The 15466-nt window shown below is 44.2% G+C and overlaps 1 protein-coding gene and 1 long non-coding RNA gene across 2 annotated transcripts in view; one reads left to right on the top strand and one right to left on the bottom strand.

Moving 5' to 3' along the window:
- Positions 1–12005, top strand: part of LOC138172464 (uncharacterized) — a 24955-nt gene extending 12950 nt beyond the window's left edge. The window contains exon 2 of the long non-coding RNA XR_011171122.1: positions 11824–12005. This is a non-coding gene — a long non-coding RNA (uncharacterized lncRNA). The remainder of the gene's footprint in view (positions 1–11823) is intronic.
- On the bottom strand, positions 11138–15466 carry LOC138172457 (retinal homeobox protein Rx-like). Its single transcript, XM_069102239.1, has 3 exons — positions 15145–15466; positions 14494–14747; positions 11138–11635 (listed from the first exon to the last, which is right to left on the bottom strand). The coding sequence occupies exons 1-3, from the start codon at positions 15464–15466 to the stop codon at positions 11138–11140; spliced, it is 1074 nt and encodes a 357-aa protein (XP_068958340.1).

Here is a 15466-nt window from a genome sequence, read left to right as displayed (position 1 = left end):
GTCCCTGAAAAGCTTTTGGTAGTTTCCAAAAAACCAAAGGGCATAGATTTGTCATTAGTGAAAATAGTCAAAAGAATAGAGGCAGCATCAGGAAGAGGAAAGAGCATTAAATCTGCCATCAGGAGACCTGGTCACTCCCAAGGTCGTTCCAAACTAGGAAAATCCCCCAAATCCCCCTGAACTCCAACTGGAATAATAATAATTACTCAGTCCAGGGTTGCTGTGAGGGAAGTGTTTCACATATAAATGTTGAGTTGTTAGTAATAGCATGTATACCTATATCAGATTGCTTACCATCTCAGAGAAGGGGGAGGAGACAGATGGAAGTTTAGAATTTGGAACTGATAGCTTAAAAAAATGTTTAAATTGTTTTTACATGTAATTGGGGAAAATATTAAAAATAATAATAGCAATGTATTACAACCTGTAAAGGCAGTTTGAAAAGAATTCCAAAGTTTGTGACCAATGACATCGAAGTTAGAGTAAATGTTCAACTTCCCTGTACCTGCAGCTAGATGGCTCAGTTGATGGAGTGTCAGGCCAGACTCTTTCTGAGTTGAAATCTGGCCTCAGACACTTTATTAGTTGTGTGATCCTGGGCAAGTCACTTAACCCTGTTTGCCTCAGTTTCCTCATCTGTAAAATGAGTTGGAAAAGAAAATGACAAATCACTCCATTATCTTTACCAAGAAAAACCCCAGATGAGGTCATAAAGAATCAGACATGACTGAAACACAATAATACAGCTTCCGAGGAGATTTCTTTGCAAGTTCTGGTCTGTCGATTAAAAAATAAACGCAAAGACCAGAACACATTGCTTTATAGTCAGTAAATCTTAGGACCTATCAAGTCATCTCTTACTAAATAATATAAATTTTGTGGGGTGTAGGGAGCATCCTGGAACAAGGCCCGGTCAAGACAGAGAAGATCCCATTCTTGTATTGGTATCCATACACTGAGACAGTCTTGTCATTAGATTCCAGACCTCCCTTTTGAGAATCAGAAAGGGTAGAGTTAACCATAGGGCTTCTCCATCTGGAGAAAGTACCTCCAGAATAGGACCTACTCCCTCTTAGGTGGGATTTGTATCTGAAGTCCTTCTATTTCTATTTCGTCTGAGGCTGAACATAAGAGAGATAGCCACCAAAATATTTTTTAAAAAACCACTTCTAATCTACCTGTGATCTCATTCATTTGGATATTCCCCTCAACTCTCTCAGGCCTGCTTATCCCCTTGGAACTCTTGTCCATCTCCTCTCATAAACTGAACACAGGAGGTCTACCTAAGGGACTGGAGGCCTCCCTCCACTTTGGGGGAGGGATGCCTCCCTCCACTTTGCTAGAAGGATGCCTCATGGGATACCTTTTAAAAAATCTTCTAAAAATCCAAATTTTAGATTTTTCAGGCAGAGAATTTTAGAATCCAACTTTCTTTTCCTGATGAGGAAACGGGCCCTCGGATGAAGTAATTTGCCTGTAGTAACCCAAATAGTTGCAGAGCTAGGATGGAAACCCAGTTATGATTTGCAGCTCAGGGCTCTTTTTCTGCAATGCCATATGCATTGCCTCCCTAAAGCAAAGAAAGGATGAGAGATAGCTGGGGTGGGTGGGGTTGGAATGGCAGGCTCGGAGTCTTCTAGGGCAAGGATCTAGATGATTTAATCCAGTTTTAAGAAAAGGGTTTTACAGTGAGCAATTACAGAACGGTTAAGGAATTAATCACTAATGGGTCATTAACTCTTACTACCATTGTACAGTTAACAAGCTGAGGCTGGATTATCAGAGCCGGCACCCAATTAAGGAGAAGACATTCGAAACACAAAGCGAACCATCGGCCTCTTGAAATGTTGGGGGAGCCAGCTTGGAGGAGGGCAGAGTCCCTGGTTCCCACGTAGGGTTATTAAATGCTCCATGCTCTCAGGGGCCGCCTCCTGGTTCGCCCTCCAGATCTGACGGGGGAGGGGTAAAGGAGGTGGAGACAGATTTACTTAATATCATTATTTTCGACATGGTGGAGAAGGACTTCATCTCTCCCCCCTCCGCTTCTCCTGGGACTTGGCTTCTCATAATGTAATAAGATTTCTGTTGATGAAGGAGTGTTTGGAAACAAGGCCATGGGGTTGTAGACTTGGGTATGGGGCTGGGACTCTAACTGAAGCTACAAAACAGCTGGCGAGCAGGGTTTCCTCCTTTTCTTCGTTCTCCTCTCCCCAAGTGATATGATCATGTTTATTCTGTAGAAACTGGAGTAGGGAAAGCGGCGGTGGAACCCCGGGGGGTGAGGGTGGGGGGCGGAGTCAATCCCAGCACTCCCCTGACCTCCCTTCTGCCCAGCATCGTTGCCCCAGCTGGTTTTCAGCTAACAGAAGAGCCTTGGACCGAGGGTTTGGGAGTAGCTAGGTGGAACCTGGATGAAAGTTGATCCCCACACCCACATCCTTTTTCTCCATGGGTAAACTAGATTTGGAGGTGTGTGTGTAAGGGAATGTTAGAAGACAAACTCAAGAAAGAAGTGATCAGATCCTACAATCTTTCCATTCTTCCAGGTTTTTCTCCTTGCCACCTTCATTACTCCCAAATGCCTAATCAATAAACAGAAAGAAAAAAAAAAGATTATTGATCTGTAACATCAGGACCTCCAGATTCAATCGCCGAAATCTATTCCCAAGAATCCTATACCACCTTACCCTTTCCTCTTAAGGGGCTACCTAATTAAAACCAAACCAAACCCCAGATCCTCTCCCTCTGGCCTGAATGCAGGTGGAAGATTCCGAAGAGGGATCCAGGAGTAAAGACAGAATAGTTCCCTTCGAATCTCGATTAGAAAACTTGCTCGGACAGTTGGCTTGCAAACCAAAGCACAGGGGGTCAGCCTGCTTAGCGGGAGAGGAGACTTGCCCCCAACTGGCCCCTGGCTGGCTCAAGGCGGAGCCAGAGGCAGCTGTCGGAAGAGTTTGGAGTCGCTGCTGGCGGGACTCTCTTTGTCCCGCTTCACTGAGCCCGCTGGGCTTCTCGGAACTCGAGACTCCAGCCTCCTTGACAGGTTAGCGCTGCAGCCTGGGGGACAGGGGCACTTGTTGTTCCCAGGCCTAAAAGTGGGGTTGGCCCTGGAGTGAGCAGATAGGAGGCCGATGACGTCTGCAATGCCCACTGGATGGTTGTTGTCTCAGCGTGGACGGAAGCCACTGGGGTGGGGGAGCACTTCAAAAGGGAGTAGGTGGTCTGGACTGATTATTCTGGGGTCTTTAGGAAGAGGGGATCGCAGCACCAGCGGAGAAGCAGCAATAGGTCCAAGTAGACTGTGTGACCCCGGAATGTCTAAGGGGGAGCTGTGGGGGAGCTACGGGGGAGGCTAATAATTGAAGTTCAGTGGAAAGCTGGAAGGTGCAGTCAGTCTCCTCCAGCAGTAAAGAGCCAGGAAAAGGGAAGGGAATAACCTCCTTTAGGACTCACCTAAGTCGCGTGCACACCACTGCAGGCAGACGCACACAGACTGAGCCCTAAGCCTCTTTATGCCCACACTGGCGGCTCAGGGGAAGGAACTCTTCTCCATTTAATCTTTGGCCTAGTTACACTAACTTTTCCCCTCCAAACTTTTGTCTTGCTCCTGGAGATCCGCTTTATGCTTGCCTTTCCTCTAGACTTTGCAGCACCCCCTTTCCTTACAGGAGAAAGTCTTACTCTCCCTTGCCTTACCTCACCCTTCCACTTCCTCCGGGAAGCATTTTGAAACAACCTTATCTGGAAGTGGTTCCCCCCCTGGACTTTGATAGTTACACACCATTCATTTGACACTACTGTCTTTGATGTAAAATCACTTCTTCGTGTCTACATGCTTTCTTTCTCTAATCAGTTTGTAAACTCTTTCAGGGGTCTGTTTCTTCAAAATGTCAAACACATGTTTATTACTGAATCTATTATTAATTCATGTAAACAAAAAGGCAGGATCAAATCCTTCAAGACGGCAACTTAGCAAACAGATTCTATAATGTGAGAAGAGGGACACTTAACTTCCTTTTAGGGGCAGCATGGGAAGATGGTTAGAATTGGAATCGCACGTGCCTGTGTGTATTTCTTGATAACCACAGATTGGCCCTTCTCCGGGGTTTTGTTTTGGTTTTTTTTTTCTTTGAGTGCATGAGATCATAGATTTGAAAGTTAGGAGTGACCTTATGCCATTTCCTCATTTTATAGGTGAGGAAACTGAAGTCCCATGTGGTTGTGATTTCTCCAAGGTCTCTTTCCATTGTACCACACTTCCTCACTAAAAAAAAATAGGTGATATTTCTAAGAAAAGTGGCTAGTAATTGCTCGGGATAAGCAGACATAAGTGGATGGTGATCTGCATCCCCGGAGAGAACATCCATGTCAATGAGATCAAAGATCTATGTAACCATTAGTTACTTCTCATGGCTAGCCATATATGTTCCCATGTGTTGATTCCTTCCTCTATCTACCCCACACAAGAAAATTCTGACCCTGTTCTTTTTTGGTCCCACTTACTCCCTTTTCTTTTCTTTTTGCTTTTTGGAGGGCAATTTGGGGTTAAGTGACTTGTCCAAGGTCACACAGCTAGTTTTTGTGTTAAGTGTCTGAGGTCATATTTGAACTCAGATCCTCCTGACTCGAGGGCTGGTGCTCTATTCACTACGCCACCTAGCTGCCCCACCACTAACTCCCTTTTCTTCATTCTTCTTAGGCTGAAATTGATTAAAGAAAAATGGGACCAGATCTTTGGCCAGGAGACCTTACTTCTGAGTTGTGGGGCATTGTGAGAGCCACACCATCTTCTTTTGTTACTTCCTTGAGATACTCCTTCAGCAGAAGTCAGATCTGCCCCAAATTCTATAGAATAATAATCATGTAACCCAGGTGACTATACGTGGAGGATTTATTTTCTCTTTTCTCCCTAAGACTGCCTCCCATCTAACCAACCTAACTTGTTTCACAGCGGGATAGCTTATTGAGCGAACAGATAACCTTATAGAAAACTTCCTAGACACAGACTAGATGCCCTTCATCTCCTTTTATGGGAGGGCTTATGGGAATGAAAGCTTTCATCTCTGAGTCCCAGGTTTCTATCAACCTATCTGCACTTGGTTGATCCTTGTCTGCCTCAAGAACTTGTAGTTAGCCTGAGCACCCAGCAGATGTGCAATATCTGAACCCAAGACCTTGCAGCATTTTTTAGTTCTGTTAATGCACTTCTTTGATTATAACTTGGCATTTACTGGCTGAAGTGCGAAGTTTTTTGGACTTTTTCCCACTTTTATCCTATACTCTTCTCCCCTGAAGATTACTATCATAATGGCTGCATTCCTCTAGGTAAGAAGCAATCCAGCTTAGATCCCAAGATCCCAAGAAATCTCTTATTCCTTGGACTGACATTCAAAGCCTTCAGCAATCTAATTTTAATTTCCCTTTCTTGCCTTATCTGAAAATATAATAAAGAAAGAGCATGTAGCTTGGAGTCAAAAGGTCTGGAAATCTGAGATTTGTCAGAGTTTCCTCATTTGCCATTTGTGTGTGACCTTCTGAGTCTAAACCTGTTTTCACTTATAAAATGGGGCTAATAATGCTTATCCTATCTCATTGGATCTAGAGCTGGGTAGAAACTTCATTTATTCTACTTTCTCAATTTAAGGGTTTCAATTTCAATAAACTTTTGTTTTGTAACTATTTTGTTCGAAGCACTTACTGTTCTAAACATTAAGTCCACAAAGACAGACAGTCCCTGCCCTCAAGAAACTTACATTTCATTTTGTTCAGTTGCTTTCTGTCTTGACCCTTTTTGATCCCAAGGGGTGGGGTGGAGTGTTTCTTTGGCAAAGATCCTCAAGTGGTTTCCATTTCCTTCTCTACCTCATTTTATAGATGAGGAAAGTGAGGTAAGCAGGGTTAAGTGACTTGCCCAGGGTCACACAGCTAATAAGAGTCTGAGGCCAGACTTGAACTCAGGAAGATGAGTTTTCCTGATTCCAAGTTCATTGTGCCACCTACCTGCCCTTGCATTCTAGTAATAATAAAAAAATAGCTGACTTTTAAATAGCACTTTTAAAAAGTTCATAAAGTTCTTTATATGCATGATCTAATTTGAACCTCATAAAAACCCTGTGAAGTATAGCTCTATTTGATTTGTGACTTCATTAATATAGAAAACTTCCAGAGAGGAAACTCCCTTTACTAATGCAGACCTGAAATTGCTCTTCAATTTTAGTGCCACTCAGAGGATAAATGACTTACCTATGTCAGTGGAAGGACTCTTAAGTCTTGCTAACTCAGAGACTTGTTCCCAATTCCCAACTTTGCAGGTGATGAAATTGAGACTCAGACACCTACCCACAATCACACATCTTGTAAGGCAGGATTTAAACCAGGAGTGGGGAACCTGTAGCCTCAAGGTCACATGTGGCCCTCTAGGTCCTCAAGTGCAGCCCTTTGAAGTTCAGAGAACAAATCCCCTTAATAAAAGGATTTGTTCTGCAAAACTTGGACACAGGTTCTCCACCCCTGTTTTTAAACCTGTATCTTGTGAGTCCATGCTGAGCACCCTCTCCACTATATTGTGATGCCTCCAAGTATAGAAACTGAGACCCAGTGGGGCCCAAGATCAGAGTCACAGTGCTTCAAAGCTATGTATTCTGACTCCAAATTCAGTGCCCTTTTCCCCATACTGCCAAACCTTCCTACTTTATGGGATTGTTGTGAGAATCAAAAATCATCATGTATCTAAAGCTACTCTGTTATTATAAAGTGCTCCATAAATGTAAAATTTTACTATCTCTCTTATATCATGGCAAACTGTATTGTCACAGTTCTTGAAACAGTCCCATACTTTCCCGACTCTGTGGTCTTATTCATACTCCTCCTTCCCCCATTTTGGATGTTAAAATCTTGCCTATTGTCCAAGACCCAGCTCAGATTCCACCTGTTCCACAAAGCCTACCCTGATCTCATAGCATTTCGTTGGTACTCTACCTCTGTTATGATATATGGTGAGTCCCACCTTGGAATAGGTATTTGTCTACATTATCAAATAAGATTGTAAGATATTTGAGGGCAGGGACCCTGTTTTATTCATCTTTGTCTCTCAACCATTGTTTAACACACAAATGAACTCTTTTGTGCTCAATAGATATTTAGAGAAAGGAAGGAAGGAAATTGAGAAGCATACTAAAAAGTTGAGAAAAGGAGCAAAGGAAAGTGGGGCAAAGATGCAGAAGGGGAGAGGAGGAAGGGATACAAGCAGAGGAATAGAGGATAAGGAAGTGGGGAAAGAAAAAAAGGAGAAAAAGAAGACGCCAGAGGTACATACATAAGAGGGAGCAGTGCAAATAGAAGGAAGAAGGGAAGAATTAGACTCTGACAAGATAGACAATACCTAATAATACTATCTCCACAATTAGATTGGAGACTCCTCAAGGACAGGGATGGCTTTTTTGACTTTCTTTGTATCTCCAGCACTCAGTACAGTGCCTGGAACATAATAAATAATAGTTAACTGACTGACTGACTGACTGAGTTGTAGAAACAGTTTGCTTACATAAATCCTATTTTCCCCATTGGGTAGAAGGAGTGGGAGAGATGCAAATAAAATAAGCTGAAATTGTAGATATATCTATATAAGCACATTTGTTCCTTAACTTTTCATATCACTTTTCTCAACAAGAACTAACATCACAGAATAAATAACATCAGAGATTTAGAGCTAAGAGACCATCTAGTCCAACCTTGTTTTACAGATGAGGAAAATGAGGTCTGGGGAGGTCGGGTAAGCCAAGGTTAAACAGCTACTCAGTGACAAGATGTGACCTCAGCTCCTTTAATTCTAAACTAGCATTCTTCCTACTACACTATTCAGTCTCCAAATATTTTTTGAGCCTATATTATGTATAAAGGACTGAGTGGGATACTCAGTTCTCCAGCACTCAGGCCCTTGCCCTGAAGTAGCTCACAGTCTAGTAGAGGAGAAAATAAAGCAAAACCTAGAATAAATACATACAATTCAAGGTCCTAGACTAGAAGTACCACCTTAGTGAAATTGGGAGGGATTTGATTCCTTCTTTGTACCCAGGATGGGGATTAGAATGCTGGCACTGTCCTTCCTATTTTTCCCACCTCAATCAGGAGTAGGGTGCTGGCTTCTCATTCCTCATTCCCAGGTTACTTCCTTCCTTACCTTGACTAGCCAAGCACCTAGTGGTTCAGTGGATAAAAACACTGGGGTTGGAGGCAGGATGACCTGAGGTCAAATCCTATCTCAGACATTTACTAGCTGTGTAATAGAGAAAGGACCCTTAACATCTCTGTGCTGAAGTTTCCTCATTTGGAAACTGAGGGAGTTAAATGATGGACTCCAAGGTCCCTGCCAATCCTGCACTTAGGATTTTAGGAACTGAGGATGGAATACCAAAGAATTTGGAGTATCAAAAGATGGCATCATTAGCAGATTCCCCTATATGAAAGGGTGCAGACTTCCAAAGTGAAGTGAACACTCCCTCATTATACTTTAAGAATATCTACTGGGAGATATTATGGATAAGATGGAGAGGAATGTGGACAGAAGGAACCAGAGAAGGAAAGGTGTATCAGAGAAACTTATGCTTCCTTGTCTCGTGGCAACAGCTCTTTCCCACAATGCCTGTCATCTAGTCCTAGAGGCCACCCAAGACTAGTAACACCTCTTCTGCATTTAAGATCAATGACACTGCTCCAGTGGTTTTCTCTTCTCCTGTAGGCTTCCATCTCAGGGATCTCTTGCCTAAGGGAACAGTCAGAACTCCCAGTAGCTTCTTTGATGGGAAAGACTCTTTAATACCAACTGGTTGGGCTCACTTTGCAGCACTAATCTAAAACTAGAACGATAGAGATAATTAGCAAACTCTCAGACAAGAGTGACACATAAATTCATGGTGTAATTAAGATTAGAAGGGTTCTTAGAAAGCACTTAAATAATATCACAGATTGAGGAAACTGAGGCACAGAGATATGGAGTGACTTGTTCAAGATCACACAGATAGTAAGTGGCAGAATCAAGATTTGAAACCAGGCCTTCTGACTTCAAATCCAAAGCCTCATCATTTTGCCCAACCCTTTCATTTGACAGATGGGGAAAATGACTCCAACAATCATTGGGTAGTTAAATACCAGAGCCAAAAATGAAACCTTGGTCCTTTAACCCTTTAATACAGTGCTCTTCCAACTATAGCATGCTTGCTTTGTGAAAAAGCAGTCCATCTTCTTTTTTGTTCTTTCTTTTTTTCCTTCTTCCTTCCTTCCTTTCTTCCTTCCTTCTTTCCTTCCTTCTTCCTTCCTTCTTTCCTTTCTTTCTCTTTCTTTCTTTCTTTCTTTCTTTCTTTCTTTCTTTCTTCCTTTCTCCTCAGCTGAAAGGCTTTTACTCAATATTGAATTTCTGTATTACTCAATTCACAATTCACATCGACCTTATCAGTGCTACCCATCATGTTGTAGATATGTGTCCATATCTATCTCCAGGACTAGACTTTAATGTTTTCTTACTCATCTTTGCTTCTGTAACATCATCTATCATGATGCTTTGCATACAGTAGGCCTTCAATAAATGCTGATTAAAAATAGAGAAATTAACACCTGTATTTTTCTTGCCTGGGACCAGGATATTACTAAAAAGAAGATGGCTTCTGTTTAGATTCATAGCAAAAGAACAAACAAAAACAACCCATTAGTTTAATTTGTTATATACTTAAGTGAATGAAGGCAAAGGTTCTTAGTGGAGCCTATGCATGGTGTCTGGCAGGAAGTTTGGGTAGCAGAAGGGGGGGGGAGGGGAACAGAAAAGATTCTTCCAAAAGAAGAGGCAACCTCACAGAATTTCTCTCTGAGATGCTAATTGATTAACCCCACAAAGGCAGAAAGTTAATGGAGTCTGACTGAGAGGTGTTTTGAAGGCAGTGCTGGGGTGTGCTATTTGAACCCACTTAGGAATAGATATATCCAAGACTCATTTCATCTGCTCTCAGGGAGTGTAGCCTTCCTGTTTCTGTCATTTACTCAAAGGAACCACCTGCAGCAATTAAGCAAAGAAGCAACCAGTATAGATAATAAATGAGTTGTGAGCTTGCCTAAAAATCATTTCCAGAGGAGAGCAAGTAACCCTCTTGCCCTCTTTTCCGCTGGGATCTCTGGGATAGGGAGGAGGAGAGGAAAGCCTTTCCAGGGGTCCTCGGGGAATTAGGGGGCTGTGGAGAGCAGTAACGATCTGTTTCCTCGAGAACCAAGTCATTGAGTGTTTTCTAGAATTCCCACCAGGACGATCAGAAAAATCTAAGGTCTTCAGCACAGCCAAAACATCCTATTTCAGCTGCTTTAGGAGAGTTTGCCTGTTTCTCAGCATCCCTTCCCCCACAAACTTCCATGGTCTCACAAACGTTCCTTTCAACCTCACACAACCCAGGTAAATCACAGAAAGTAGTCTTTAATTCTCTCCAACGATATTTAGAAACTACTGCTATGTACACACAACTTCGTAAAACCCATTTTCCTGGTTGTCTTTTCCAACTTCCCCAGCCTCACTACCGGCCCCAGTCACGATAGGACAGGTGAAGAAAACCCCAACCACTCGCCGCACACTTTCGATCTCTCTGGAGCTTGGCGGAGGCCTCTAGAAGTCAATAAATGCGAGAGTCAAAGTTAGGGAGTTGAATGAATTCAGAACATCTTATTTCCCTCCAGCTACATAAGAGAAGGGAAAGCTCAATTGCTTGTTGTTCAATTGGTGGAGTAGGGTTGAGTACAGGTAGCTCCAAATAGCTTTTAGTTATTCCTTAAGCAGAAACTTGGAGGATTTCCACCTACCTCCATGCCACTGATTAGTGTCCCCTTGGAACAATGAGCATGAGATAACTCTCGCCACGGTCTGGAGGCAGTCTGGCTCCGTGGCGCCCCTGCAGAATCCTTGCTTGGGGGACAAAGGACAGGGGAGTACAGACAGAAGGGAGGGACGCCCTCGTAACGTTCGGATCTACAACAGCTTAAGGGATCCAGACACGGAATAGGTTTGAAGTGTCTTAGGGGAAAACAATTCACTGTTTGGTGCGGGAAAAGGCCCCACAGCCTGACCCCCTGTGGGGTCAAGAGGAGTGAGAAGAGGGCCGGGGTCTCATATGGCCTGCCAAGGCTTCCCAATCGACTGGATGTGCTCCTTGGCCTTCATGCGCAGCGCTGCGATGCTGGTATTACGGGGGTCTGCTTCTTCCAGGGAAAATTTGTCCACAAAGTTAGGTCCGCACTGGTAAGGAGGAGGAGGGGGCGGCCCAAGGGGTTGCAGGCTGTGCCCCAGAGGAGGGGAGTTCAGGAAGGGTGGTGGGGGCGTGTAGCTGGCTGGGAGGCTCTGCGGGGAAGTCACGAAGCCGGGCAGGCTCTGCAAGGAGGTGCTGCTGCCACCGCCACCGGGCAGTGGAGGACTCAGCCACGACTCTAGCTGCAGGGTCGCCCCGCCGCCGCCGCCGCCGCCTCCCACGCCTCCCCCCAGCTGCGGCAGGGCAGCGGCTGGCGGGGAGCGGTTGAAGGAGAGGATGGGGGAGTCTTGTAATTTCATGGACGTCACTTCGAGCTTCTCCTGCCTCCTCCACTTGGCTCTGCGGTTCTGAAACCACACCTGTGGACAAACAACGCGCCGGGATGGTCAGGGCAGGAGGAACCGGTACCCAGCACTGTTCCGATGCCTCCCAGCCATGATCCCCCCAAATGATGGCTGAGAGTTTTATTCTCTATTTTACATTCTGAAGGTACTAGCTTTTGGTATAGCCCCGCTAAGATCCTGCCCTTTTCTTCTTTCCTTTTTAGGATCATAGCTTCCAGAGTAGAAGGAGCCTTAGAAATCATCTAATCCGGGGGATTATTAACCTATTCTGCGTCACAGACCTCTTTGGAAGTCTGGAGAAACCTATGGACCCTTTCTCAGAATTAAGTTTTTAGATGCACAAAATAAAACCTATGGATTACAAAGGAAACCCATTCTACTAAAATGGCTATAAAGCAATTTTTTTTTTGGGGGGGGGGAAGCTCACAGATCCCAGTCTAAGAATTTTTGGACCAGCTTCCTAATTTACTAGGAATTTAGGCCTAGGAAGGTGAAGTAATTTGCCTGAGAAACGCAAAATCACAAAGGCAGTAAGGTTTGGGGGGAGGGAGAGGGTCAGGGTCTTCCCACTGCAAATTCAACTCTTTTCACTACAACTTTCTTTCCCTTTTCTTCCTCTGTTCTTTCTCCTCATTATTCCTTCATTTCTTCTATCTTTTGTTTATCTCTTTTTTTCCTTTCCATTTCTTTTCTTCCATATATCCTACTTTCCCTTTCTTCCTCCTTTTCCCCGAGCAATTTCAATCATCTTTCTTCTAGGTTTAGTTCTTATTTTTTTCCCTTGTCAACGTATTTGCCCAAACTTTATGGTACTGAGCATGAGGTAACACACCACACTCACACATATGTATGTATTTGTGGGTATATACATGCATGTATATACATGCACATATAACTATATGCTGTGTAGATATGTATGTGCATGTGTGTACATACACAGATAATTTCAACTCTAACCAGAGATCTGTAAACCAATGAAAAGTGACTTCAAAAAATATATATAAGAAGGGCCAAGAGTGAAACCTAGTTCCTGAGAGTTGTCCTGTGAGGGTAAATAAAAAGTTCCATTTCCCCAGAAATAAACTGAAAAGAGAGGAAATAGAGAGAAAAGATGGTTAACTGGAAGGGAATCACTACAAAAATGAAAGGTAGGATTTGAGATGAGGGAGAGATGAGACACAGTTGAGATTGACCATAGACGAAGCACCTAAGTAAATTTAGAGTTAAGTTTACATTGAGATAGCCCACTGAAAAAATGCATTTATGTTTAGAGTAAAGAAAGAAAGAACACTTCCCTCCCTCTCCCTCATGATGCACTAAGATCTTGAGGTATCTTTGTTTTCCAGGAACTCCAACACAGAACTGTTCCCCCCCCCCAAATCTCAGGGATATTCAATTTCCCAGAAATAGCAAGAATGGAAAAAAAAACAGGGAAGGGTCCCCTTCTTTGGAACTTGGCTTTTCTCCCAGTATCTCTTCCATTTCTTCAATTCCCTCTTACCGCTAGTGAATATTCAGAGGCTCTGTGTGTAGGAGTCCAAGTTCTCCTGGACAGCCAGAGGAAAAACCAGGGTGGTACAGGCATGGTGCCTCCTTTGGGAAGTTCAATAAAATTTCCTACAAGTAGGAGGATCCTGCCCTTTTCTTCTCTCTCTTCTCACCCTTTTCTATTCCTTTTTCTCTTCAAGCTACTCTCATTTTATACTTCTGAACACACACACACACATGCACAGACATATACTCACATACATAATTAATACATATACACACCTCACCTCCCTCCCCACCCCCACCCCCATCCCCCAGTGAAATCTGTTTAGGCTTGAATAATATAACCTATCTGAAGGCTCTATTCTCTGGTACACTGAACGGACCTCACCATATACTTTTTAGGTAATAGGCAACTATGCTGCAAGATCCTTTCAAATGACTACAAACTAATACTTTAGCGCTAGCCACCTGCATCTCGCCCTAAACTCCAGTGAAGAAATATCACCTCACCCTCCTCTATTTGCAAGAAAAATAAATAATTTTTTTTAAAGCAACTTGGTCTTCTTTATGGAAAGGTAATGACTTGGATACCTAGAATCCCAACTGTAAAGATCCAATGAAATTGGTTCCCAATTTCTCCTCTTCAGATTTGACCTAACCCACACAATTTGGAAACCCTCCCAGATTTTTCACAGATGACTAGCAAATATATAAGGCTTTTAAATATTTTAATGATGGGGATTAAAGATAATTCAGCTCTAATTAAAGCCCAAAAAAAGCACCATACAATGAAAAGAAAAATTCTTTGCACTGGGAATTGGATGGATTTAAAACAGACATGGCAAAGCAATATTCTCAAAGAAAAATCCCACTTTATGTCTCAACGGAGAAGTGGAGCTGAGAAGAATATGACCCAATTTCAAAGTAGAATTTTTGACAGCAGGGCTGACCAAATAATCGAGGATGTATCCAAGTGGAGGCTTGATTCATACCATAATTTAATTATCCCAAATGAGTTTGTGTCAAAGCCTTCCCCAATCTCCATTACACCACATACTCAAGCCCTTAAGTGCCATGAGATTGGAGCATATTAATTCAGACACTCTATCTCTCTCTTCGGAATTAGAGAAGTTTAGGAAGACACCTCTGCAAGTTTTCTACCGAGTGTCCTTAGCTGTGGGGGAAAAGGAGTTCAGATCTGGATCCCAAAGTTGTGAACCCTTGAGAAAAGAAAACCCAGGAAGTTAAATGTAGTTCATAAACTCACTCTAACGCCGGCCACCCACTATTAGCCCGGATTAGGACTCTATTCTTGGGCACCTAAGGTGAGCCCTTCCTCCTCTTCCCAGGTGCCCTGCGTTCAGAACGGTCCCTCTCTTTACCTGGACTCGAACCTCTGGCAGGTTGACCTTGACGGCCAGCTCTTCGCGGCTATAGACGTCTGGGTAGTGGGACTTCTCAAAGGCCCTCTCCAGCTCATGCAACTGGTAGGTGGTGAAAGTGGTGCGGTTCCGGCGATGTTTCTTCTTGGGCTGCTCCTCGTCCGACAGTTTCCCGTCGTTGGGGGTGTGGCACGCGTGAAGCTCTGGGCTTAGACATTCCTCCCCTGGCTCCTTGGGGCCATAGGAGCAAGCATCTGAGAAGTGAGGGGAATCCGTTCCGTAAGCAACTCTGTCTCAGGGACGTTTTTGCTCACCTCCTGCCTTCCTTTCTTTCCTCCCCCGACTCCCTCCAGTCGTACTCTCTCCCCTCTGAATTCTGCGTTCCAGGGTTGTCGAATGGAGTTCTTGGGAGAGTGTGCTACTTAGGGGTCTTTCTAGTTTTCCTGGGAAAGACGTTTTTAACCCCTCCCTCAGCCCCCAGTCACACACTGTCTTTTTGTAGTTTAAAAAGATCTGTTAAGATCTCGACAACTAAAACTATCTAAGAAACATCCCTCTCAAGAGAGTGCCGCTTTGAACCTCGGAGACAGCCTCCTTTTCTCCTTTGGGCCCCCTCTGAAGTAGCCAGGGGGTCGGCATTCACTCACTCACCTATGTACTCCTCTGCCTGGGCCTGGGCAGGGGGCAGCAGCGGGGCCGGGAGCTGAGCCGGGGGCGGCGGCGGCGGTGCCTCTGCCTCGCCGGGCGCTCTGGGTAAGTTGAGGCGCGCCCCTGACTTCTTGTCCTGGTCCTTGGAAGCACGGGAGCCTCTGTCTGCCGGGAAGGAGCCGAGCAGCCCCTCGTCCTTGGTAAATCCCAATATGGCCTCGATGCTGTGTATCCGCGAGGGGTTAGCAGTGGGGCTCCGGACCAGGTGTCCAGAAAGGGAGAAGCTCCCGTCTGCCATGGGTAGAGCTGAGCCTGGCAGGTGCAT

Source organism: Petaurus breviceps, unplaced genomic scaffold (assembly GCF_028583685.1).
Source record: "Petaurus breviceps papuanus isolate PSGF00001 unplaced genomic scaffold, PetGlider_PUasm1.0 128, whole genome shotgun sequence".
Taxonomy (NCBI): Eukaryota; Metazoa; Chordata; class Mammalia; order Diprotodontia; family Petauridae; genus Petaurus; species Petaurus breviceps.
This window is presented reverse-complemented; position numbering and strand designations above follow the sequence as displayed.

Coding starts and splice junctions, on each gene's coding strand:
- LOC138172457 (XM_069102239.1), bottom strand. CDS start 15,466: ATGCACCTGCCAGGCTCAGCTCTACCCATGGCAGACGGGAGCTTCTCC. Junction 14,748..15,144: donor CCAGGCAGAGGAGTACATAG/GTGAGTGAGTGA, acceptor CTCACTTCTCAG/ATGCTTGCTCCTATGGCCCC. Junction 11,636..14,493: donor TGCCAGAGGTTCGAGTCCAG/GTAAAGAGAGGG, acceptor GTTTGTCCACAG/GTGTGGTTTCAGAACCGCAG.